General features: G+C 37.7%; 1 protein-coding gene and 1 long non-coding RNA gene across 5 annotated transcripts in view; one reads left to right on the top strand and one right to left on the bottom strand.

The window, feature by feature from the left end:
• LOC149557367 (uncharacterized) overlaps positions 1-27,793 on the bottom strand; it is a 321,202-nt gene that overhangs the window by 159,771 nt on the left and 133,638 nt on the right. For all 4 annotated transcript variants that reach the window (XM_089832039.1, XM_089832041.1, XM_089832040.1 and 1 more), the window contains exons 4-9: positions 16,616-16,791; positions 16,263-16,398; positions 16,074-16,175; positions 15,791-15,847; positions 14,909-15,036; positions 14,587-14,788 (exon numbers count right to left, since the gene is read on the bottom strand). In XM_089832039.1, the coding sequence (XP_089688165.1) occupies positions 14,587-14,788; positions 14,909-15,036; positions 15,791-15,847; positions 16,074-16,175; positions 16,263-16,398; positions 16,616-16,791 (801 nt within the window). The remainder of the gene's footprint in view (positions 1-14,586; positions 14,789-14,908; positions 15,037-15,790; positions 15,848-16,073; positions 16,176-16,262; positions 16,399-16,615; positions 16,792-27,793) is intronic.
• On the top strand, positions 4,548-9,102 carry LOC149557368 (uncharacterized). The gene is made up of 2 exons (XR_016364871.1): positions 4,548-4,625; positions 5,993-9,102. It is a non-coding gene; the product is annotated as an uncharacterized LOC149557368 (long non-coding RNA).

The following is a 27,793-nucleotide window of genomic DNA, read 5'->3' as shown; positions in this document are numbered from 1 at the left end:
AAATTCTCACCAGATTGGCACAAGAGACTGACTACTGGTCGGAGAAAAATTGCTGCCAAACAACATTGACAGACTACCGCAGCAGATAAAAGTGGAGGTTTGATTCCCGCAGGGGGAAAAGCTTCCACGGACAGTCTATGTCCACTGGATTTCTTTTCTACCCGTGGCCAGACTCTGCCCGCAGGGCTTTATTTTTACCCGCGGACAGACTGCCCACGAGGCTTCTTTTTCACCCACGAACAGACTCTGCCCGCGGGGCTCCCTTCTTCTTCTTCTTTTTCTTTTCTTTTTTTCTTCTTTTTTTTTCAATTTTTTTTTTTCTTTTTTTCCTTTTTTCTCTTTTTTTTTTTTTTTGGCTATTCCTCTTTTCTTTTTTTTTCAATTTTTTTTTTTCTTTTTTAACAAAAATAAAATAAAATAAAACAAAAAGACAACACCTCAATTTTGCCTCCAGGCATCACCATTCTGCAACGACGACAGAGTCAGCTGGCCATTCTGTGACAGCGACGGAGTCTTCCTGGCACCATATATTTGCAATTTAAATCCATTGACTACTGGAGGCACCTCTTGCTCGTCCAATGTCTCCAATTTTATCACCCGATTGTTGCCGACCTCCCGGGACTAACCTGGTCCAACCCATCTTGCCTTAAACCTTCCCTGTTTGATTTCATCCTGACCGTCGTACTTGAATATCAACTGCCCCGGCTAAAACCTACTGAGTTTGTCATGCCACGCCTTATGTCTGTTCTGTGTTACCTCCGTCGCCCACTGTGCCTGCGGTCGTCGCGCATCTAGCTTATTTCCTTGCTGTTAGCACCCTTCCACCAATTTTGTGCTACGGTGTAACTTTTTCTTTCCACGCGGTCCATTCGCCGTGTATTCGACAATGGGATCTTGCCTTTTTATAGGCTTTGACTGGATGTTCGTCCCCTCAGCTTTAGTCGTAATGGCCTTTCCTTCTTCCGCTTCTCTATATTCTTTCGGACATTCATTTGCCTCTGTTTTCTCCCCTTCATCGACCATTAACAGATTGCAACTCGGAAACAATTCGTAGTCCTCTAGCTGCCAGTGGAAGAGACCATTCACTAAGTCCAGGTCGTCGTCATTCGATCCTCTGTCAAGCCTCAATACTCCTTCGTCTGGTTCCATTCTCCTCTTTCCCTCGTCGTCACTTTTGCCGTCACTTCCTAAATCTGACGATGCTGCCTCCTCGCCAACCATTTGCGTGTGTAGGTCAATTGTGAATCTTTTGCCTCCATGCTCCACTGATAGAGTATTTCTTTTCCAATCATGTTTTTCTTTTGCTTGCACCAACCAAGTCTGTCCCAGAATAGCATCATATCCTTTTCTTTTTAATGGAATGACTACAAAATCCAATAAAAATGGTTGCGTACCAATAGTTACCAGTTGCGCTTTCAAGATTTCCAACGGTTTGATTCCATGTTGGTCTGTCGTGAGCAACTGAAATGCAGGTGGCCACAATGTCGGCTTTCCCAACTTCTTCCAAGTATCCTCCGGCAACGCATTCACGCCGGACCCTCCGTCGACAATTGTGTCTGTCAAAACATTTCCCAAAATCCCCATCTCGACGACTGCCGGATGTCGTCCAGATGTGAGTGCCAGTAGCATTGGGTCTGTTGTCATCACTTCCCTACTATCCCTTCCTGTGTCCTCCGGTGCTTTCGGAAACGATGTATGATTCAGAATGGCCGTCTGTAACTGGGGCATTGTGAGGAGGTCACTTATCTTGACCGGTATCTCCATTTGTAAGATCTGTCGTACAATGTTTTGTTCTGCGAAGTTCCTTGCCAAGGTGCCAGTGATATCCTTCAACTGAGATGTCCCCGCCGACGATGCCTTTGCAATGTCCGCCTGCGCTTCCCCCACTTTTCTCTTTTCCTCCGCTTGCCTCCGTGTAATTGCCAGAACCTCTTCTACATTCGTGCCAAGAGTGATCAAGTTTACTCCAGCCTTTGGACACTTAGAATCTTCGTGATCGCCCAGTCCGCACCATCTACATAATAATTTTGGTGTTTTTGCCATTGTACAATCCCACGCAAAATGACCCCACAAATTACACGCTCGGCATTGAACGATTGGCCGTCCGTTTGCATCATACTGAGTTCAACTTTGGCTCCCATTATTATTGTTATTGTTCACATTGTTATTATTTTGCCCTCCGTTATTATTCCTGTATCCTCCAGATGTAGCGCCGGCGGTATTCGTGTTTCCGCTACTACCCGACGGGGAAGCCTCCTATGTGAGAAACACCTGCAGAGATCCTCTTGTCTTCATGTTAAAGGGGCACTCCTTTGTCGAATGGCCCATGATCTGACAAATGTCACAGAATTGGTTCTTTGGACACGATCCTTTAGTATGCCCGTCTGTCTTACACTCCGTGCCCCACAGCTCACTGCCTTTTGGCTCTTTCTACATGTTTTTAAACTCCTTCATCATGCGAACCATATCCTTCTGTAGGGCACGAACCTTCTTGTTGCTGCCTTCGTCGTCGCTGCTATCATCTCCGGCAGGCTCATCGTCATCAGAACCAGAGGAGCTAGTTTCCTTCTTCTTTGTCTTCTGTTCACTTTCAAGGTCCAGTGCTCTATTATACGCATCGACGTATGATGATGGTGGGACAATTTTCATTTTCCTCCGCAATTTTAATCGTAGGTCGTCCACGAACCATCTTTTCTGCAATCCATCTGCCGGCTTGCTTTCCATTTTGTTTATTAAGTCTTTTAATCTCCTGGCGTAGACGCGGACAGTTTCGTGCTTCCCCTATTTGGTATTGAAAATCTCTGCTACAATTTCATTACCATCCTGCAAGAGTTTAAATTCCACCAGGAACTCCTTTTTAATGTTATCCTAGCTATTTAGCTTTTGTGGATCCGTATCTGAAAACCAATCAATTGCCACGCCCCGTAGGGTGGCCGAAAATTGTCTCATCCAGTCGTCTTCATCAGTTATGCCATTTGCCCTCCAAATCGTTTCACATGTCTTACAATGTCGAATGGGATCGGCCGTACCATCGCCATTGAACTTCGGCAGTTTCTCTTTTGGTCCCGCCATCACAATTGGTTTCTGTAAATAGGCGTTGCTCGGTCCTACAACACTGGCGCTCTTCACTCCCACCCGGTGGTCTGCACTCCCACACCGGCAGTCTACACTCCCACACCGACAGTCTGTACTCCCACACCGGCGGACTGGTCTCCCACACCGGCGGTCTGCATTCCCACACTGGCGGACTGGTCTCCCACACCGGAGGTCTGCGCTCCCACACCGGCGGTCTGTACTCCCACACCGGCGAACTGCTCTCCCACACCGACAGTCTGCTCTCCCACACCGGAGGTCTCGACAGCTACGAACCTTGGTGAAGAAGAAGGATCTTCTGAAGTTGTTTCCCGCGGAAGTCTATCCCGGACGAAGAGGTCAATCCACGCTCGTGCTCCCTCGGCACTGCGAGCCGTGCGAGTTGATGCTCTTCCGTCTAAATTTTCTTCCCTCGGCGAACACAAATTCAAGAACTCCTCTCGTGCTTCTTCCACCAATTCCACCCGCTTCCGAGTCTCCTCCAACAATTCTTCCGCGCTTTGGTTTCCGTCGACAATCTTCTGAAATCTCCGTTGGCGTTTGGCTTGCTGTGCTAGAATTAAATTCTCTTGCGCAGTACGGATTCCATCTTTTCCCTTCACCTTATTTCGATCCTTGTTAAGCTGATTTGGCATTAATCTTCATTCCTCCCACCTTCCAGATTCATAAGGCAACGGCGCCAAATGTTTGTCGTACAGGTAAAGAAATCAACGCATACAGACAATGGAACAGAACAGCAGAATTATATTCGCATATGCCAGAAGGTACATTATGCTTCATAAGATTCGCAATAATACATTATCGATGATTTACAATGATCCCAGACGAGATATAAATACTACTGCCGAACCTTCCCGAAGGAGTCCGTCGGCCACAAATATTCTATCCACTCCAAACTATTTACCGACGACGTCGGCTACAAAATACAAAAACACCGTCGAGACCATCCAGTCGGCTGACATTGTGAACTTAAGTGCATCTTCTATCATGAGGTTGAAGGTGAAGAAGGTATTCAATTTTCGCAACTATGCAGTAGTTGTGACTTTCTTGATCCATCAAAATTTGGAAGTGTTACTTTGTTTACTTTGTCTTTGAGCCCTTTGCTTATGTACCTCCTAGGTGACTGTTATCATTTTTCTTCACAAAATTCTCTAAATGATACCTCTCTAATGTGGGGCTCGAGATTTGCATAAGCTCTTGCAATGTCCTTGTTCTTCACAAAATTCTCTAAATGATACCTCTCTAATGTGGGGCTCGAGATTTGCATAAGCTCTTGCAATGTCCTTGTTCTTCACAAAATTCTCTAAATGATACCTCTCTAATGTGGGGCTCAAGATTTGCATAAGCTCTTGCAATGTCCTCAATGCTATTCACCGATTGATCTACTGCTTCCTCTTCTCTTGACATTTCTTCCCTAGGCAAGAATGGAGGTTGGAGTATCCTAGAATGTAATGTCCTCATTTTTGTCAGCATCAAAGTTTCAAGGTTAGCCTATTATTTTGATCCTTGTAGGCCAATAATTGTGGATAGAGGTCTTCTAAGGCAATGGCTTGGCTTGGGAGGGTGATGCAGAAGCATCCTAGGTTGCCTTGTTGTAATGACCCTGACCGGTCATAACCTTGACAAACACTAATATTCTTTGCTAATCAGCTATTTGACATTTCATCAAACACTTGTACTGCGAAATCTTTAATTGCTGCTCCTGTGGGAATTTGAGTTGTAAAGCCTCCAAAGGCTTGCACAAGCAGTCACTTCTGATTGCAGTTCACACTAGTGACACAAGAAATGACTTCTAGCATGAGATGTCAACCTGGCACCTTCAGCAATTGGCCACTAGCAGTAAGGAGAAACCACAACAGGGTTATTGTGTATGAGCAATGGGTTAAGCATGTCCAAATGCCCAAGCTGCATAGGAGCTGGAGTTAGCAGTAGCATCCCAAACACTATGATTAAGAATTCTAGCCTGTAGCAGCATTCAATAAAGCACAATAATAACCCACTCTAAACTAGACGGCTAGACCAGTTCAGCTGCAAATGATCCTCAAGAACCCAGAAATTAGTGATACAAATTACCAAACTCTCTCAAATAGATTTGCCCTCTCAGCCATAGTCAATAGACTCAATACAATAAGAGAAGACACTAAATTATTCCAACCAACAATCCCTCCCCATCCATGGGAAATACAATACAAGAAGCTACCATGAAACTCTCAAAATTCACAAGAAACCAATCTCCACTATACTTGAGCAATGGAGCAAAAACCTCAGATCAAACCCTTATACCTCAACAGTGGATTTGAAAATCCGAACCTCAAAAAAAGCCACAAAGGCAACAAAAGCAAACTAATATTCAGGTATGCTTTTCTCAACAAATGGGCTTGTATTTATAACCTCCAAATGCCCTTTTTGTTGCCAAAATGTAACTTCACTCAAGAAGCTTCAGCACACAACATTAACTAGAAGCTTCCATTAGATTCTTTCACTTGGCTTAACTAATTAATAAATGGCTCTTTCCAATGATAACTCAACTCTCAACTTAAGTGAAATTGTAAAGTTAAACTATAACTTTATAATAATTCATTTAATAAATTAATAATTAATTTGGTCACTAAAAATATAATAACTCCCAAAATACTCATCATTTAAAAATGTCGTTTGAAATAGGAGTTATACCTTTCTCCATGTGACCAAATGCACTTTCCAAAAACAGAAAGGGACCGTCTTAATCAATACCCAACTTACCACAAATAGTAAGTACCCAAAACTAAGCCCAAACGAAGTCCAATCTAAGCCAAACGAAGACCAACTTGTAGTACACTGAGTTGCAAAAAAGACAAGACCCTCCCAAGCCAAGCCACTACCTCAGAAAACCCTCTATCCACAATAATTAGCCTATGAGGATCACAATAATAGGCTAATCCCTGAAACTCCAATGCTAGCAAAAATGAAGACATTACACTTGTAATCTTGCTCATTTTGTTCATTATGGCAGTTATCACCGAGTTTCATTGTCAACCGAGTTTCAATGTTAACCAACAGCGTTAACTGAGTTGCAGTGTTAACTGGGCGTGTTAACCGAGTTTCAATGTTAACCAAGCAGTGTTAACCGAGTTTCAGTGTTAACCGAGTTTGCAGTGTTAACCGAGTTTCAGTGTTAACCGAGTTTGCAATGTTAACCGAGTTCCAGTGTTAACCAAGTGTTCCTTCATGTGCCGAGTGAGCCTGATAGTTGCTAATACTCAGAAGTGGTTTTATGATGCTCGGTCATGTCTTGGTTTTGGCTTTGCCCGAGTTTTCTGTGTTTGGTTTCTAGTGTGAGCCGACCTTGGCATTTAATTTGGTTGTATGTATTTAATTTCTACTGTAAGCCGACTTGTGGCTTAAATGTGCATTTAATGCAAGGGTTTATTTAATTTGTAACATATTAGGCCGACATGTGGCTTAGTTGGGTATAAGTAGCGGGTCTTGTGGAATAATTATCCAGCTTGGAGAAGAGGACGAAGTAAAGGAGCGAACTTTCAGAATGGCTAGTAGCTGAGGCTTGGAAAACAAGGAGATTGCTTGGTGGGCTTGCAAGCACAATTTTAGATCTTCCTTGGAGGTTTCTATCAGAGTGTAGATCTGGACTAGCTAGGGTTTGGGTTGGATCTTGGGAGACCTTACAAAACTGTTTTTGTAATTGCTATTGTATTTGGCCAAAACTTGGAAGGCCTTATACCCGGGCACATTGCATGTAAACAGTTATTTTATGAATGAAGTGTTGTAATTGGTATCGGATCTTGCATTGTGGTATTGTTTCCAATGTGGTCGTTTTCTAGGGGCTAGGACATCTCATTTAGGGATTCTCCTGCCTTGCATTGCATCAGATGGTATCAGAGCACAGTTGTTCCTAAGTGTGTTGATAGATCGTCAAAGTTGAGGCAGTTTGCACTTGAACCTTGGGTTAAGAGAAGTTATCTAAGAAGATCTTGATCTAGTGGTGCATTGTTCTTTCTAGAGTCCTAGATCTCTTGGTTGTGAGGTGGCGTATCGTGGTTCTGACTTACAATTGCAGAGGACATGCAGATGGATCGATGGTTGCAAAGATTGAAGGTTGATCTTGTTGGAGCATGATCGCAAAAATTTTGTGTGATTTATGTTGCAGATCTATGTTCCTAGTTGTTCATACGAGGTGGCAAGTTGCGATTTGACTTGCAAGTAATTCGGATTTGTCACAAGGTGCATGGGAAAGATTTGTTGCAGAGGGTTTGGCAAAATCTTGGAAGATGCTTCCAAGAAGATTGGACCCTCGGTTGATTGTGAATATCCATAATATAGTGGAGACGAGGATTAATGAGATGATTGCTCGGGTGCATGTTGTTGTGGATGCGTTTTTTCTAAAAGAGTTGAGAAACAGAAGAAGGAAGTCATATGCTAGTAGAGTTGGAGTCTACCAATCCAGAAGAGAGTTGTCTGGCTGGTTAGAAGACTTGTTCAACAATGAAGACAACATGGCAAGGTTGAGGAAGAGGTTGGTTTTGTTGATCAGTTTGAGGAGTTTGATACAGAATCTACAGATCAACTTGAGGCTATTGCTAAGGATATCCCTAACCTTGTTGATGTTGGGATAGACTTTTTTTCATGATCAGTTGGTTGTGTCTGACATGAAATTTGTAAGGCATCTTGTTGTGAGCAATGAGATTGTTGTTGATAATTTGGCATGTGTTCGAGAGGGCTTTTGTATTGCTGCTGATTTGGATTTAATTTTGGATCTACTTTTTGCTTTTGCAGATGTGGAGTTTGATGCTCTTGTTGCTGAGATGGATTGTGGTGATAAGTTGCATACAGATTGGTTAGTGGTGGTACAGACGATTCTGGTGGTTGGATGGATGCCGCAGGTGTGGTTGATTTGCGGATTTGTTCTTTCGTTTGTATGAATTGACAAGCATTGGGTGAAGATGAAGTATAAGTCTAGTTCTTGTGAAGGAACAAAGAGTGGGACGCACTTTTCTTTGTACCCTGAGAGTCTGATGCAGGAGCATCCCGGGTTGCCTTGTAATCCTACTCATTTTGTTCATTCTGGCAATTATCACCGAATTTCAATGTTAATTGAGTTTCAGTGCTAACCAATTAGTGATGGTTACTGAGTGTGCAATATTAATTGAGTTTCAGTGTTAACCAAGTTCCAGTGTTAACCGAATGTTCCTTCATGTGTCGAGTGAACCTAATAGTTGTTGATACTCCGAAGTGGTTTTATGATGCTTGTTCATGTCTTGGTTCCGGCTTTGCCCGAGTTGTCCATGTTCAATTTCTAGTGTGAGCCAACCTTGGCATTTAATTTGGTTGTATGTATTTAATTTCTATTGTAAGCCGACTTGTGGCATAAATGTGCACTTAATGCAAGGGTTTATTCAATTTGCAACATACTAGGCCAACCTGTGGGTTGGTTGGGTATAAGTAGGGGGCCTTGTGGAAGAATTATCCAGCTTGGAGAAGAGGATGAAGTAGAGGAGCGAACTTTGAGAATGGCTAGTAGTTGAGGCTTGGGAAACAAGAAGATTGCTTGGTGGGCTTGCAAGCACAAGTTTAGATCTTCCTTGAAGGTTTTTACCAGAGTGTGGATCTGGACTAGCTAGGGTTTGGGTTGGATCTTGCAGAACTGTTTTTGTAATTGCTATTGTATTTGGCCAAAACCAGAAAGGCTTTACAGTCGGGCACATTGCATGTAAACAGTTATTTTATGAATAAAGTGTTGTAATTGGTATCAGATCTTACATTGTTGTATTGTTTCCGTTGTGTGGTTATTTGTTGGGGGTTGGGACATCTCTTTTGGGGATTCTTTTGTCTTGCACTGCATCAGAGGGTCTTCTCTTCTCCACAATTCAGTAAGCTACAGGTCGGTCTTCATTTGGCTTAGATTGGACTTTATTTAGGCTTAGATTTGTATACTTGCTATTTGTGGTAAGTTGGGTGTTGATTGAGATGGACCCTAAAGTGCATTTGGTCACATGGAGAAATAATAGGTGTTACTCCTATTTCAGACGGCATATTTAAATGATGAGTATTTTTGGGAGTTATTATATTTTTAGTGGCCAAATTATTTTTAAATCATTAAATAGCTTATTATCATGTTGTAATTTGACTCTATAATTTTACTTAAGCTGAGGGTTGAGTCATCATTGGAAGGGGCCATTTATTATACGCCTAAGCCAAGTGTTAAATATCTAAAATGATGTTATGTTGGAAAGTTTCAAGAGCCAAGTTCTTTTGGGAAACTTTCCCAGTTTAAGAAATTGATTTCTTTCGGAAACTTTTATCAACAACTCATTATAAATATGAGCTCATTTCAATGGAAAAAGCACATTTGGATATTTATTTTCTTTGGTTGCCTTTGTGGCTTTTTCTGAGGTTCTGCATTTTGATGCCCTTGTTGAAGTATAAGGGTGTGAATTTTGAGTTGTCTGTTGGATCTACAGCTAAAGTATTGTAGATTCAAATCTAGGATTTTGTTCAGAGTTTGCATTGGCAATAGACACTGAGGTATGGTAATTTGTTTGTACTTCTCTACTGTACATGTTGTGCCTAAGAAGCCATTTTTATGCTAAGAGTTTGTGTTGTATTTAATACTGGGAATTGGTCAAGCTGGGTTCAATTGTGCTGGGTGATTGAATCCATATGCATTCAATGTCTCCTTATCCATACTGTTGTTGCTGGGAGGCGGTTATTGGCTGCAGATATTACAGATTGAAGTTGGGGCGACTGATTTGGCATTGGTGCCAATTCTATACTATTCTTGGGCAGCCAAAGTAACCAACATTCTGGAAGGTTATTGCATTAAGGAAAATCAACCATGATTTGGTTTCTTATATCAGACATGGGTGTACTTCTTTCAAGTGTCTGATTCTCTGATTAAACCCAGTCTATGTGTAATTCATGATTACAAGTAGGGCATCTATATTACCTCATCCTGGGCATCCAGAATTCCCTGTTGGCATTAGTGTTGCTTGCAAAATAAGAGTTTGATTTGCATAGTGAAATTCTGATTATGAAGTGACTGGGTCTGCAACGTTGGCATAAGCTGGAAATTGAAATCTGTGTTGAGGCAATTATATAACTTCTTCCAATTGCAGCATCCAACCATCCTTTACATTTCAACATCAGGTCTGAGACATACTGACATGAGCTGGGGTTGAAATCATTGTTGCCGTTCATTGTATCAGTCAGTGCTGGGTATTCTTTTGAAATCTGCAAATATAATTGCAGACTTGTGTTCAAGTTGCAAGCTCACACTAGGAAAGGGAGAAGCGACTGCCAGTATAGAAGAACAGGCTCAAGCCAAAGTGGCCATGTGCTCTTGGAGAATTTCCCCTTTGCCTCTAAACCAGGTTCTGAGATGTAATTTCTTCTGAGTTTTGAATGAATAAAATACAGATCTGAAATTGTGAGTTACTGTTCTATATTTCCATACTGTCTTTGGTATTGCATGTTGTGCATTGTGAAGCATAAAAACAAAAATCTTGCCGGAAACTCTAAATCATTTCAAATATTGAATATAATCAGTATAGAGTTGAATTAAGTTAGTTACATCAGAACTAGTTGCTTACATGCCAAGGTTTTATAAAATGTCAAACCATCCAAATGTTATAAGAAATTGATGAAACCAGAAATTGCTCATGTTATAGCCAAGTCTAAGTTATTACATAGAAGTTGTTGACACATTATTATTTTCTGAATGATTCGAACTAGAGTCCCTTCCATGGGGGAGACAGCTTTTCAGATTATTGATTGAGTTCCTCATGTTTTGTAAGGCTTCGAAGAAGGCTTGGTTTGATTTCTCCATTTGACTTATCAAGGCTTGGTTTGTTTCTTCCATATAGGACCTCGTCTCATTGGCTATTTCATTTATGGTGACCTTCTTTGCTCTTCTTTGATAGGTTTGCATAAGCTTTTATTCACGTGATGGAAGGATTATGCTCTAATACCATTGTAATGACCCAAGTATATTATTTTAGGGTTTGGGACTAGTTTTGTCTTTCAAGAGACTTCTCTCACCCTAAGATTATACTCGAAGTACATTTGGACAGTAACCATCTACTATTTAGTAAAGTCTTTGCTAACTCAAATGTAATAATTGGTGGGAATTTACTTGGGTTGGAAATCCCTCTATCCTAATACTTAGATATTAAGTTCAACCTGAGCATCCAATAAGGAATCCGACTCAATTGTTTGGATGTCTCCCACAATGTAAGAATATGAGTCTAATAAAATCTATAATATCTTATCTGCCTTCCTAAATTATAATTCTGGAAAAATACAAGAATCAACACTATGATATATAGATCATATATAAATAATGTTTCTATCTCTAATATTTCCTTAATGCAACTTCAATTGATGTTTCAATTGCTCTTGGGGTATTTGTTATAATTAGTATCCTTTCCAAGTATATCCACGTGTTTTTTGGTTCCCAGGAATGGCAGTAGTATAACTTGCAATATATATATATATAGAGAGAGAGAGAGAGAGAGTTCTAAATTCCAATGCTCCTCCTATTCTAATCTAAATATCTTATGTATCCCCTCCCCTTTCTATTTGTTGATATCTATCCCCTACTTATATCTTGTATTTGGAATGATACGTCACTTTCCAAAGGCGTGACTAGTCAAATCACACCCTTACATTTTAATTAATCTTTACTAATTGCAATAACTACTCAGACATTATTTATTCTTTGTTGCTATCTCTCATATAACAGATCGTTGTATTTAATGGATCCCAGATTTATAATTTAATTAATCCTAATTTGAGAGCACCAGTATATTCGTCAATGAATCTGCATCCCAAAATCGATGTCTCCCCTCTAATCAGTCCTTGATTAAATTAGTTACAATTTTTATGAATCCACGTTATCCATCATATCTCACGTGGTCACACAGTCTAGAACATTTGATTGTTGACTATCATTCTCCATATTTAGTCGCTTTTAAGGATTGGTTTGATCTCATTGGCTATCAGATTCAACAATAGCCAAGACATCTCTCCTAGAAGGAGGTGTCATGAATGAAAGGGGTCTTTGCAACAACCGGTTTATATAACAAACACCTATTTTGATGCCATTTGCCATTAGGATACTGATATAATAATAATAATCTCTTATCCTCACATATCAGTATATTAGTCAAAAATATTATTTTTTATTTATATTAACTATTATTATTATTTATCATTTTTTTAGTCATCCTTATTAATATAATTTTTTTATCCGAAGCCGAGATTATTTATTATTCATTATTATTGATGTTAAGATTAATTATTATTATGTGTTAATCTCAAGTAGATTCGAATCCAAGACCTCCCCGATGAGAGGCTCACAATTTAGAAATTTACCATTGCATTGTAGGCTCTTGCCTATATATTATTATGTTAAGATATTATACTATTTATTTTATTATCTATCTTTAAAAGAATTCCATCATTTATTTGTCTTGTGATTTTCTTATATTGTTTTATTTATTTCTCAGTTTATAATTAATATTAACTAAATCTAACATTTTATGATTATTTATAGGGGCCACTACAGTTGCTGGATTATTGGTCAATGAGTGTTATGAACACATCTTTTCGACACCATGTGTTATACACTCCTTCAATGTAATGCTACAAAAAATGGACACCGAAAGTGATTAGATCAAATAGGTGTATGTTAAGGTCGAAGACATATAAATGTTCATCACCAACCACCATATGTCAGAATGAATATTTAAAACGGTCTCAAAATTGGGGCTGCTGAAGGTAAGTTAGCATTTAAATAATAAATATGTTTCATTTTAGTACATTTTTCAATTTATTATAATTTTGATTGTTTTCTCTTGATCAAAACATTTGAAACCATAGGTGGTCGTAGTATGCCCAAACACTTAATAGCATGACTTGCATTTCTCTTTTGAAGTATTCATCACAAGGCCACAATACATCATGGAGAAGCAGCTAAGTACTGAACTTGAGTCATGCGATGGAAGTAAACAAAAAATTAATTAAATGGTTTTCTTTAAGTTTAAATGATTTCCCTCTCCCACCATATAGTATAAAAACATTCTACTATTTTCCCTAAGCATTTGAACATGTTTCCATCTTGCTCAGGTCTACACAAAAAATGGATAAATCTACGGATACAAGATAAACCCAGGAAATTTAAATTTCGTCTCCACTTTACCTCCACAATGGCAATAAAACCATCTCCCACAATTATTGGATTCCTGTGGTGCTGAAAACAATATTAAAATGTTATCCTGAATTAAAAAATTGTGGGACATTATCCAGCCATTGCCATAACTACAATTTGCATCCAGAGCTAATATCTTGCAAGAAGGTGGACAACATTATCTTGCTGCTTGTTCCATCGTCAGCGATGATTTTGATTCAAGTATACTGTTTGCCAACATTGCAAGTTAGTGAATTGCTGATTCTGGGCTTTTAAATGAGCTTTTGCCATTAGCTCAGAAACAGGTCCAAATGAGCTGAAACAGAGAGTGAAAATAGATCACAAACTATGAAAACTTTCTTAGTTGTCAAACTTGGAAATTCAACTTTTAAGCCAGAGCTGTCCATAAAACAAAATCAGCAGTCAGCGCACCATTCCTGGCCTGAAAAATACAACAGTTCCACCAAACTGAAAGCTAGCTGTCCAAAATATGATGATGCTAAATCAAAATAAACACTGTTTATCTATCCTTATTGTGTGGTAAAACTTAAGTTATATTGAATACAAAAGGAGTTGAATCATGTTACATCATCTGATATACACATGTGAATGGAATGCCCTGACCTAACCGATGCTTATTATCTGATGGCTATTTTTAAATTGTACCCATTTGATCATCACTATGTACAATTCTTATCCTTTGAGTACTACTCTCTTCCTGTTTTAGAATACTATTTGTACTTTAAAATTTATCATGTCTTGGTTTTATCATTGCTATATTTATTGATTCGTAGTGATTATTCTTTTTCTAGATTGTGGATCAACATTGGTTTCGGGTATTTTCCAACAATAAGATGCATCCTTCCATAAATAGAAAGGTGAATTCACCTGGCCTTTCTTGCTTTGTTTCATCCTCTATGTTGTCTCTGGTTTTCATCATTTCTCTAACAATTTACCAGATCCATTGTTGATTGCTTCCATTTAAAGTGGAGATCTATGCAGGACCTTAACACTGCTAAGCATTTTATGTCCTTTTGTTGGAAATTTATTTTACTTCTAGAGGAACTAAAAACAATAGAAATATTCTTGAGTTGAACTTGTAGCAAAGCTTTGGCATTATTAAAAATCAGTTGTTCATCTAGAAGTGCCAAACTAATGCATGTATATTACTCCATGAAAATATAATACATTACTAACTAGCCAACTTACCATGCACCTCCAAGTGAAGAGTGTTAAATATAGATATTGCATAGCTAGAAACTCTAGCTATTATCAATGCATGCAACTACTTTAAAATCAAAACAAAAGAATACCTCTAATTCATTTCCATCTGCAAATATCTGTTGCAAGGAATTGCTTCCAAGAATAGCAGAGAGATTTGAATTCTCAATTGGCACTACATGTTCACGTGGTAACAGTGAACCTTTTGAAGTAGAAGTTTCATTTCTCTCCACACTAGCAATGAATCCAACCATAAGAGATGATGGAAAAGGCCAAGGCTGGGTAGAAACATATCTATAAAGAACAACAGTGCCAAGCAACCATTATGTTCGTTGTTTTTTAACAGGCTACATTCAATAAGTGATTCACCATGCATATACAACACAACTAGGTCATTGTGCATATCATGAGTACCTTATGCTGTTAGTGTCTACAATTATGCCAGCCTCTTCTTTTACCTCCCTTGCTATAGCCATTTCAAATGTTTCTCCAATTTCAACAAATCCTGCCAATACAGAATATCGACCTGATTCCCATTTGCTCTGCATTAAACCAATACAAATATCACTAATTAGTAACAAAAGCGTGTCATCATCAATATTAACATGAATTTATCATTGGCTCTTCATAGGAAGGTATATTAATAATGCTAAGATAAAATAGCCTACAGGGATAAAGAAGTAGCATCCATCTGAAGAATATACTAAATATCCTCTATCTAGAATCACAATGTAAAGGGAAAATCATAGGATATGCTATAACATTCAGAAATATTAAATACCCGCTATCAAATATTAGCATGTAAAAGGAAGATCCTAAGATATGCTATGACAATCATGCTAATAACAAAATTCAGTTACTTGGAATGGAATTGTAAACATGATCATGATTGCCACAAAATCTGCCTGTTGTAACAACAATCTTTGCCATGGAAAAATGCAACCTGTTTTGTGCATAGCTTTCCCTACACCTATATATATATATATGAGTAGAGAGAACATATATTTTCCAAATTGTTAACATGAAATGGAACCCTAATTGAACACTATAAGAGATTGCAATAGTTGAAGAGTTACAAGACCACAAATAAGGACAAGAAAAGTCCAAATCTTATTTCTTGCAATGAGTAATATAGTCGTCTCTCCAATTATTCTGCTAGCTACAGAGCCATGGCTCATATGTCAGACAAAATGTTCCCCAAATGTTTCTAATATCCTTGTGTCACACTACAACAATGGAATATGGGGATTTATTTGCACAGTTTAACAAGAGAAGCATGTTTTCTTTGATTCTCACCTGCCTTCCAAGAAGAGCATAATCGCCATCTGCAACAAGCATTATAACAGCGGGATCCTGCATAGCAGCATTCACTCCATTAATTAATTTGAATATCCAAGGTTCTAAAGAATAGATTTAATAAGGCATAGTTCCCTTTGATGCTATTTGTATGACACATTGGTAAACATCTGAGCACTTATATTTTCAATAAAATTTTAGATCAAGATTTATTACATTCATAAACATATAAGCCAGGCAGGTTGTTTGCATACTCTTTAACCATTAGTATATATACACATACCAGACGTGGATGCACCGTAGAGCCACAGGATTCCAATGAGCATTTCAAACAATGCCCACCATCTTTTGAGACCATCTTTGTACCGCAACAGCCACAAAATCTCTAATAAAAAGAAAAATTATGTCAAGAGAAATTTCTGAGAAATAAATGATACTAGATGGCAATAGAAGCAAGAAAAATCCATCATACATTTTGATTATGCCACTCAATCATTCCTCTTGCATAAGCAAGAAGCCCTGCTTCAGAAGTCTTCAGGTTCGGTCCATACTTCCGAAGATCCACCAATTCTACCCCTTCAAACCAAGCAGGTTTGCTTCCTTCTGCACTGTTGAAAAGTTAGCAATTTCATTGATGGGGTTCATCTAATCTTCACCTTTTATTCTTATACTATCAACCATTCAAAAAATCAGGAATGAATGTTAGGACCATCAGGCTAATTACTAAATCTGACCTTCTAGAATAATATAGCAATAAGCATGTGCTACTTTACTATCTAAGCAGATATAAATGAATAATAAGGTCATTTCTGCCAATAAGATTACCTTAAAACATCAGCCGCATCAATTGCAAAGACAGGATTATTCTCATCTCTTGTTAATCCAAGAAAAATGGAATCACTGAACTTCAAATTCTCTTTTATAATATCGGTGTTTTGAATTGGAAGTATCAGTGGTTGCCCATTTTTTACCATATTTTTATTCTTCATAACTGGAACCACCTGAGAGAGTCACTTCACCAATAAAAAATTAGAATACTCGGAAATTTTCTTGCTAAATCAATAATATGTATCTTTTGGACACTACCTTGTCCTAATCAACTGTACATTGCAGTATTGTTGACTAAATTTGATCATTGTGCACGTTTGCATTATTTTATTCTTCGTTCTTTATTTTTTTACCAATATAGAGTCTATAGACTAATTAGATATAATGAAACAGTCAAAAGTTGTGAAAGGACAAAAGGGGGCTTAGCAGAAGTCATGCCACATTTCCTGAAAACATTCCACAAGAAGCAGTCTTAGAGAAGAGCCACAGAAACTAATCTCATATAAACACAATTTTTAACAGTCCCAGCAACATTTATGTGGTGTGTAGATAAAAGGTTCCATCCATGCACAAGTCAGTTTAAGTCAAATATTCCAACAAAATGTGTAATGCTTGCTCCAGAAATTTATTCCAAATGCAAATGAAGAGCAGCAGCTCCCTATTACAGAATTCAAATTGAAATGTCAAGAACATAGACCATTATTAGAGAATGAATTACTTTATCCGCCACTATGTGTCCATGTCTTTATGTAATTCAATAGGGGCAGTAAGATTTGTTAAGAATCTAACCTGGATAATCCACAGGTCTATCGGTGCAGATCGTACCTAACTCTTCTCATAATATATTCTCAATGAATGGCATTTAAAATGATTTATATGTGCCCTATAGGTGTCGGCGATCTGAAAGGAAATAATTTAGTTTGGCTATAACTAATCTTAGTTTAACTTAACTAATGTTTGCCTTATAGTCGCCAGTTTAGGGATGACTAATCATTAGTGTTTGCCAAGGGTTATGTCCCTTAAGGGACATACCCTCTAAAGAGAGTATATAGGCAGGTTATGATTGCAGTTTGGAGACACACAGAAAACAGATAGTCTGATCTCCAAGCAGTCGTATTCCCACGAGTTTACAGCAGTGTATTAAATCACTCAAGTTTATAAATTGAATCCTGTACCAGCAGTTGTCTCATATATATATCCGACTGAAGGATCTGTTCATTCGAACTATAACAAGGATCATCCTAAGCATACCTAGGTTCTGATCTTAAAGTTTAATTTAAATCTGTAGAACTGTACAAGATTGAATTCCTTTATCCACCATTATGTATCCATATCTCTATGTAACTCAATGGAGACATACCCTGTGAGCCAAACCTGTGTAGAGTGAATAAACAGATTTCTCCAGGTGAGATTCACAGATAAATCAGAGATAATAACCTAGACACCACAATGGGTTGATTTGTTTCTCAATTTTGAATTGAATGCACCAGAAATGTGTTTACCGTACAGGTAAAGAGATCAACGCATACAGACAATGAACACGAACAGCAGAATTATATTTGCAATAGTAGATGAATGATGATTTACAATGATCCCAGACGTGATATAAATACTACCGCCGAACCTTCCCGAAGGAGTCCGTCGGCCACAAATATTCTATCCGCTACAAACTATTTACTGACGACATCGGCTACAGAATACAGAAACACCGCCGGACATCACCCCGTCGGCTACAGAATATAGAAACACCGCCGGACATCATTTCGTCGGCTACAAAAACACCGCCGGAACCATCCAGTCGGCTACATAATACAGAAACACCGCCGGACATCATTTCGTCGGCTACAGAAACACCGTCGGAACCATCCAGTCGGCTGACAAAATGCATTACATTTAGTAGGCTCCCTTCATTCAAATACCAACTTATTGCCTCCCATTCAAGTAAAAAATAGTAACATTGCCAGATATTTTGATCAATATCTTGAATCCATGGTTCAGATTGTCACTAATGATGAATCGCAGATCATTTTCCAAAACAATATTTAAGATGTGATATATGAAATTGCTTCACATTTTAGTATCCGCAGAGTTGCAACTGATTACACAGTATTTGGGAATTCCACATTAAGTGATCAGGCATGTATCTGAGATGAATGCCCATAAGTGTCATGTCACACAATATTGCTTCAACTTGGGACACGGCATTGACTCACTCCATCAGCCCTATGCAACTCATCAAGCCTGTCGTGTGACCACTACCTGTTGGCATTGTCCTTAACATTTGTATCCCCTTAAACGATTGTTGGAAAAATGGAACATCAAACTACATGGTTTTCCTAACACAAAAGTGGTCATAAAAAAGTTTGTTTTAGAGAAGTTTCAAAGTTACATGTGGACTAATAACAGTAGCAGTAAAAAGGCTTACTACATTGAAATGTCCCTTTTCAAGGACATTAGGAAATTAAGAATGTATCCATTTAATATTAAAATTGACTTATGAGAGCATTATGCAAGCTTATAAATTGGGTTAATTTAATATAAGGTGACGGAGAAGAAGAGTGCGAAAGACAAAGAAGTGGAAACTAGAGAGTCATAGATGCATTAAAAGAAGGAAGGGAGACTCATTTTGGGGCATGCTTGGATTTGAGATTTATCTACCATTTTGCCTTTGGAGAACTTTGGGAAGCTGCTAGCTTTCTCTAGTTGTGGATCCTAAAGACGGAAAGCTTTTGGGCTCTTCTTGGGTGGATTGGACATAGCCCCAATTCGTCTTTCAGTGGCTTCAAATCAGAATTCACATTGGGATTACAGGTGCATTTTATTATTTGTATCAAATCTGACTGTATTTATGTATTTAAAATTGGACTTGATTGTTATTGTATTGCTGATGCATAATGCAATAACAAGTTCTGCACTTTAATGAGTATTTGTTGGTGATTTACTGGTTTATTTGCATAAGATATATGTTTATATTTTGAGAACTGTTTTGAGGAAAAATTGGGTGTAATATCCAAGTGGGATATTAGAGTGGTATCAAAGCTGGTTTTTCTGCCAACCTGTGGAGTTTGTTGAGAAACTCATTTTCAAAAGGGGTTTATCACTTTGCAAAACCAAAATATTTTTTATCTAAAACATATTTACAGAAAGGGTTGTTAAAGACAAATTCTCAGGAAAGAGTCTTTAAAAGCCAGGTCGAATATCAAAAGAGCAGCGAACATGGAATAGTGTTATGTGGTAGTCGTTGGTGATAAATTAAAATATGTGGGAGTACAAAAAAGCATTTGTTGAAGGTTGTATTTGAATTCTATTACCAAGTTCATCTGGCCTTTATTTGCAGGGAAGTCTTGATCAAATGTCATAACTTGTATAATCTGAATGTTGCCAAAACATGAAGTTTCCTAATTAGTGCATGAAGAATTGTTTGTGGGCCCCAATATATCAGTAGCAAGCTATATACAATTCAACACATTATTCATGGAAGCTGGGAATGAATAATTTCTAGGAGTTGAAAGGATTGAACGTGGGAGTATTGTTTAGGCCAGAGACTAATTTATCGTTGAATATTGCCTGGAGCTAGTCCTAAAAGAATAGAAACACTTGAAGATTTGTTCTCATCTGTGTGGTGTCTGATTATTTTAAAGGAAGAGCAAAAGGTTCAAGATCCTTGGGGTTGAAAGACTGTGTCGTTTCTGGAGTGCTTCTAATGGCATTTTGGTGTGTCTATATATACAATTGAGCAAGCATTTCAGCTCACGGGGTGGTATCTTGAGAAATCTTATCTCATTACATATTCTAGTGACTACGTGATTGCCAGAACTCATGTTTATTATAGTAAGAAGAAATTGAACCAAAAACCATTGGGTGTAACATATTGCTAATCCAACATGCTTTTCATCATCAAGACAACCTGTAGCCAGGTGCAATAGTTGTTCTCTACGATAAACACAGGAACTGGTGGATTTTCCTATGTGTGCAGACCTCAGTTAAGCAAACAATGTACAGAGTTAATGAATCGTAAGTGATTGTAACACCTCTGGATACTGAAAAGATGGTCGGGTGAGTATGGAAACTCAGAGAATTGAAAGCAACGTCATCTTATTCGCAATATTACAAAATATTCTAACTGTGCAAGATTCCCTGAGTAACAGCAAGAATTGGAAGTGAAAAACCTCAACATATGTAATGACAAAGTTCAAAAGAATCTTGGCTAGTTTTGGATTGAACATCTGGCATCCAAAACTAAGAAGTATCCGACTACATTTGGAAGGTAGCATTAGAAAGAGCTCATCAAAGAAAAGCAATTGTGCTTTCAGTAATTCTTATTATGGTGTTGTGAATGAAATTTTCATGCACAACCATCTAAGGCCTGGATATAACAAAGTCGAGGCCATTAATTCATAGAGACTATTACCATCAGAAACACAGAGAATTAGTCACCATCACTGGAGTCTTGTTTGACAATTGTATGCACAATCTGAAAGGGAGTTGGGCCAGTTTTTTACATGTCGAGCACTGATTATGGACGATATCGTTGAAAAAGAGTATTATGTACAAATATACTTGAACATGAGATTATATTATATCGACTGATCGAAGGGAACAATCGTGGCCATTCATGTGACTCAAGGGAAGGTAGAGTTTTCTGTCTGAAAAATCATATGCATATTGAGAATTTACAAGAGGCACAAATATATTGGTAGAGTGCAACTCCAAGTATGAAGAAAGCCACCAGCCTCAATACATGACTTAGAATTACCACGCACTTATGCATGGGAGCTCAACCAAGCTTTACACTGTCTGATTTATAACTAAAGTTGCACTCATTCAATAAATAAGAGGAGAAACTAAAGACAGCTTCTGCAAATTTTCCGTTTTGATATTCGTTTACTGTTATGATCATGGTGAAGTGCCAGTAAAGAACGAGTATGCAATGAATTTCTTATAGTCGGTGGTTGATTGAGTGATGTAGGTTGGGGATTATATTCATTGGACCTACTGAGTTGTCATAAATTCTTTCCATTATACTATGTTGCCCAGTGGGGATACCATGAAATATTTGAGTCTTCTATATTTGGGCACATACCGTAAGCAATCATTTGGAGGTAGAGGTTGTGATCAACTAACTATATATCAGAAGCCATTAGAAACAGAAGGGATTACCGGGTGTATCTCTATTTTTACACTGCAAGTTGTAACTCAATTTGTCTCCAGTTATTCACTACCATTGGTGTTTTATCAGACTTACGGGCATTAATACTTGAGGGGTTGTATTCAACAGGAGGTTGTAAGGGAAAAACCTCTGCCCATTATGTCTGAAAATTACAGGTATTGAAGTGGGAACGAGCAGCGAGTAATTCCTTAACATAGTCAGATTTCTGAGTTACCTACAATTTAGCCTTCAGAATTCTTGTAATTACAAGTAGCCTTTAATTAAGGGAAGGCATTAAACAATTTGGAAAAGAAGTTCAACAGGAAAATTGAAAACAAAACTGGGGTGCATCATTCCAACATTAAGTTAATGGTAAATGGTAGGGATATTTGTTGAGCACAGCAGTTATTCTTTATGGTTGGGAAAAAGATTTATGTTCAATCTCTGCAAAGATTTGAGGCTACCAGGCATAGTTGTTACATTATATGTTGTGTAAACTCTTGGTCAAACTTTACATTCTGCCATAATACATCAGTTTTTGGAATCGTCAGACCTACAAATATATAGTAATAGTTGGGTTCTTTGTAGTTTAGAATTTCTCTGTGAATGTTACATAAATCTGTGCAAGGTTCAGCTTACCAGATCATGTTTTTGTCTTGCAAAATGAAGACAATGGAAGATCTGAAAAGTGTTCTTTTTCCAGAATAATTTAATGAGACTTTTCACCATGAGCAGCTAAGGGATTTGCAGAAGGAAAAGGCAGTAGGAAATAGGTTATACATCATGGGATGGCACCTTAAGGTCGAGAACTCAGTAAATGATCTTCTACCAGTTTTGGAACAGTTAGAGCTTTGTCTATCAAAGGTGGATCAGTCTGATTGGAGACTCCTCAATTGGGCCTTGCAGCCATCAATGATTACCTTAGTCCAACACATATTAATGGAGCACCCTCATGAAGATGTAAGACTTCTAGTTGCCTCTTGCTTTAGTAAAATTGTCACTATTACTGCTCCTATTACACCCTATAATGATAGCATCTTGAAGGTCATGCAATTGATTATGAACAGCTTAAAAGGACTGGATGATTTCAAACATCCTTCTTTTGGTAAGAGGGTGAAAGTCTTGGAACTTATGGCAAAAATAAGATTTTATATCGTTATGTTGGATCCTGGTTATGAGTAAATGATTCTTCAATTGTTTCAATGTCTTTTGAGAGAATTTAGGAAACATCATCCAAACAATGTGATGTCTTGCATTAAATCAATCATGTCATTAATATTAGAGGAGGATGATGACATAATCAAACTACTCCAATCCGATTAGTTGGCTGTATGGAGAAGGGAAAATAAGATCTCACGCATAGCTTACGAGCTTATGGAGGAATTGATTGAACATAAGCTTGATAGGTTCAAGGAATATATGATTGAAAATGAGCTAAGATCAGCAAGCATCCAGGTTGTGGGATCTTCAAACTTGAGCAGGAATTAAATGAGGAAAGACCACATTTGTCTTAATTGCAAGCAAGCTTGGTCACTTGGTCACTCTTGTGAAAAGAATAAGGAAGAAGAGTCAGCTCAAAAGGTGAAGATCAGCATTGAGGAAGTTGAGGATTCGTTGGTCCAGCTTCAACATAATGAAGATTATGAGAGGGAACCTACCATGGATGATGGTAAGATTGGTACTAGCATCTTATTTGGTGAATTGGAAGTTTTAATTGACAAAAATTATGGTAATCATAAGAGTGAAACTGAGTCTCCCCATAAGGATGAATTATGTGGGAGACAATGTTGTAATGGTTGAGGAGACAATATATTTGGAGATGGCAGAAAATCATGAAGTTGGTGCAGCTGAGAAAGGACATAAATCTAGCAATCAAGAAGTAGAACAAGATGATGTTACTATAGGATTTGATGTAATAACCACCCCTTTTTTTTGTTTTTTGAGGAAACTTGCAGATTACTAAGCATCATCAATTAGAGTGTTATTTTCAACATGGTATTTTGACAAACACTTAGCAAACATACAGCGATGAATATGCAAAGTCTAGAACCTCCTTATTTTCTGATAAAATATTGATTTTGCAATAGAAATGTTTACATACAATTGCCTTATAGGCTGCAGCAAATATTCAAACTGATATTTAACAATTACAACGCCTAAAATGAACAGTATGATGGAAGGAACCTGGAAGTAGATGCCATAACGATCTGCTGATGAAATGACAGCCCCCCAACCTTTAATCCGCGAGATTGAACAAGAAACTCAATGCAACACTGTTTGCGTACTATAGCAGCACTATTCACAACATTGTAGCAAAATCACTATTCACGTGCACTGTAGCAAAATCACTGTTCATGTGCACTATAGCAAAATCACTATTCACGCATACTGTAGCAACTTCTGACTTGAACTTTAGAGCTCTCTTCTACCATGCACGAACTCACTAATAAATCCCACTGTGTTTTCCTAAATGAAAACACCCAATAATCCTCCTGATTGTATCATTCAACAGCGAAGAGAATGCTAGCAAAGAGGGATTTCACCCTCCAAGCCCAACAATTAGATTTATCGGAAATCCAATAGCATAATAGTAATATCATCCAAGCATGCCTCAACTCATTCCAGCCAAGAGAATATAACGTCCTTAAGGAAGTCGACTTCATTTGCATAAGCAGTGTGGGAGAAATGGAAAACATTTTTTTAAACAACTTTATAATAAAGTGACTTAATTGATAAGTCTTTTATTTAATTATCACTTTATAATAAAGTAAATTAACTTCGACATTGAAATCGTATAAGATTCCAACTCAGAATACCATGTATGATAGCTCCTTAGAAAGGGTTCAACCAAATCCACCAAGCCGAACACTGGAAATTTCCATATCACTTGACTCCCATTGACTTACTAAAAATAGTAACTCCTGAAATATTGCCAAATGAGCTCTCTAATCACTTCATTAGCCTATGGAAGCTCCTATCATAGGCTAATCTGCTGACCCTGATGGTCACATTAGGTAGGGGCCATTACGCTTGATTTGAAGGACCACTCAGAAATTTCATTTCTAAATGTTGATGCTGGAGCATAAAATTTTGAGGATAAGCTGAAAATATCAAATGATATAATCATCACAACCTTAGTGAGTTAAAGGTGATGAAAAGGATAAGGAAATAATTAATGGAATGAACAGTGTTTTTCTTCACACTCTAAAGGGGGCATTGGAAAGAATGAATTCAGATTATTTGAAGCTGCTCAAGGACAAGTATACAACCATCAAACATGTAGAAGATAAAGAGGAGGTAGATGAGTTATGTCTCCAGCTAAGTATGACACAATACTCATTACATCAAGCTGAAAGTCAGATTTCGAGGATAGCCATTCACCAAGATAATGATCAAGAACCTAAGACTAAGGAGATCATACAAATCATAGAAGGAATTCACACTCTTGGTGAGAATTAAGGGGAGCATAATATATACACCTCACCTTATCAATATGGGGTTCATCATGATGATGAAGACCTAAAGGACCAGCAATTTGTAAACCATCAGAACTCTAGTTTTTATGGAAGTAGTGGTATATCTTCATAATGTCTTGTGGCTAGATACGAACCAAATGAATATTATTCAGAGGTTTTACTTGATGATGATCACTTCATTGATCGAGTTGTTGATCAGAGTGTTGGTACTTACGGTGATGCTGAAAATTCTGAAATCAACTTAACATAGGCTGATAGTTTCTACCGATTATCCAGACACATATCACCAAGTCTTCATGAGGCCACAGCTATTTATTTGCTGGCTGATGATTTTCTCTTTATGCATGCTCCAATTATTAGTGGTTGCTATACTTGATCTGTTGTTATATTCTCAAATTTCGCTCAATTTTTGGAAGATTATGGCAACAACGCGTGGTGGTTATATGAGTTGGACTTCTTACATATCAAAGAGGTTTTTGTTTTTGATGGGATGATTTGTTTGTTCAGTTGGCTGATTCAAGATGATAATAGGTTGATAAACACCTATATCTACACACAAGATCATGACAGTGGGTTGATTTGAGATCTAGGTGATAACAAGATACATGGTTTGCATTTTGAGGATTCCATTGAGATACTACATAGTTTGAGATTTGGTGCAGTTATGATCAGAGTCACACAGCCTACAGATGCATTGGTACTTCACAAATTGACTTGGGATCCAAGTGTCAGTTTCCAAAAACTATAGATTGGAAATCCAAGATCCTGCCACTTCTCTAATAGGATTTCTCAATCAGTTTTGGCTAACGAACAAGAATCACCTTGATTCCTCTGTACTTTAGGCTCCACTACACCCAGGTGGGTAAACCTTCAGCTCAAACGCTAACTGCTTAGCTCAAGGCTTTTCTATAGTAGTGTGACCCAGGGACTCGCATCCCCCTCCCAAACCTCGATGTACCCGTCCCCGACATCCTCGCACCAAGTACTTGAGTACCCCCACCTCCACCATTCAACAACCATGCCACTACTAGGACAGGTACTTGAACTTCTATATGAATTTTGATTTTCAAATGTTTCTATTGAGTATGTAATATATTACTATATTGAATGTTCAATAGTTATATTTCATGATGCAATTTTGCTATTTTCAAGTATTTTAATTTGGTATGTTGTATGAAAACATCATTTCATAACTAGCATTTCAAGTTCTATGTATACTATACAACACCCCTTCCTGCCCCATCCTCCCCTTATTGTCCCTTGGCCGTCCCCCGCTGTCCCAAAAATGAGGTCTATTTTCCTCGCATCCAAGAAACTCGTCCCGACGTACCCCAGTATTGGGGTTACACTATTCTATAGCAAATTTAAGGTTTGGAGAGTTCTTTGGTTGGTAAAGTCCACAAACTCGATCAAAATGAGATTGAATGTTGAATGTTTGAATTGAATAAAACATTTGTATAATATTTGTCAATAATGGATTTGATGATTGTAAGAAGATATAGATTTTCTGACTTGAATAATAAAAAGATCAGTGCCTCTACTCATCCGAGCAATAGGGTCAACTACAATGAAGATTATTACGTACAACTTTATAAAGTTCTATGCACTTGAACTATAAACAATTTAATATTTCAAACACAATGGATCAAGTATATATACGCAATTTTAAACTAGTCTAAATTGCACATTAACTCCTAAGGTAGGGAGACAAACTAGATATAGACATGGAAACAATTCAATATTTCATTGTATCTATAACTATCGAGTTTAAAATGCCATAAAAGACTCTATCCACTTATCTAACATTCAAATTGTTTATGAAATTCTAAAGATGATTATAAAGGATAAATCAACTGCAATTTAATTCTCCATGCCATTTAAATAAACAAAAAAGCATCAGGCTTTTATAAATCATTGAAATATAATATTGGAATATATTACAAAGTCATATTCTGCTCCTTATTCCTTCGGACAAATAAATATATGAATGTCAAATATGCTATTTTCCGAATATATCTTTTTTTCTTTACAAATGGCACTCTTCTTATTATTTATATTTGTTGATATAAAAAGAAGTGACCTTTCAAAAACCAAAACTTATGTTTCTTCCTTTTAACAAATTTAAATAATATCACTAACCGCACTTTGCACAGTTTGGCTAGATCTTAGATTGCATAAACATTAAAATCATATTACTTTATATTTCAATGTCTACATGGTTATGCCCCAACATTCCTTCAATCGTCTATCTTCAAGCTATCGAATCAATTTTGACATCTATATAATTCAATGTTGATTTTGCTGGCTCGGGGTGTCTTTGTTATTCACCGTGTCCATTTACAGCATGCAATATCTATTTTGTTTTGGGTCTTCAATATTTGTAATCGATGCTTCAAGAGTTGATCATCATTGACTGGACATTCAAGATAAGTTGGTTTCATTTAAACGCCTCTTGTAATATTCTTCCAAACAATCTATTTGTTGTCGTGTATGAACAATAACATATATACTCTTGCACGAAGGTTCTAGTTTTTTTGTAGGCATTCATTT

The sequence above is a fragment of the Cupressus sempervirens genome, chromosome 5 (genome assembly GCF_028749045.1).
Source record: "Cupressus sempervirens isolate cs-2001-9-10 chromosome 5, ASM2874904v1, whole genome shotgun sequence".
Classification (NCBI taxonomy): domain Eukaryota; kingdom Viridiplantae; phylum Streptophyta; class Pinopsida; order Cupressales; family Cupressaceae; genus Cupressus; species Cupressus sempervirens.
The sequence above is the reverse complement of the archived record's forward strand: the minus strand, read 5'-3'. Positions and strand labels throughout refer to the sequence as shown.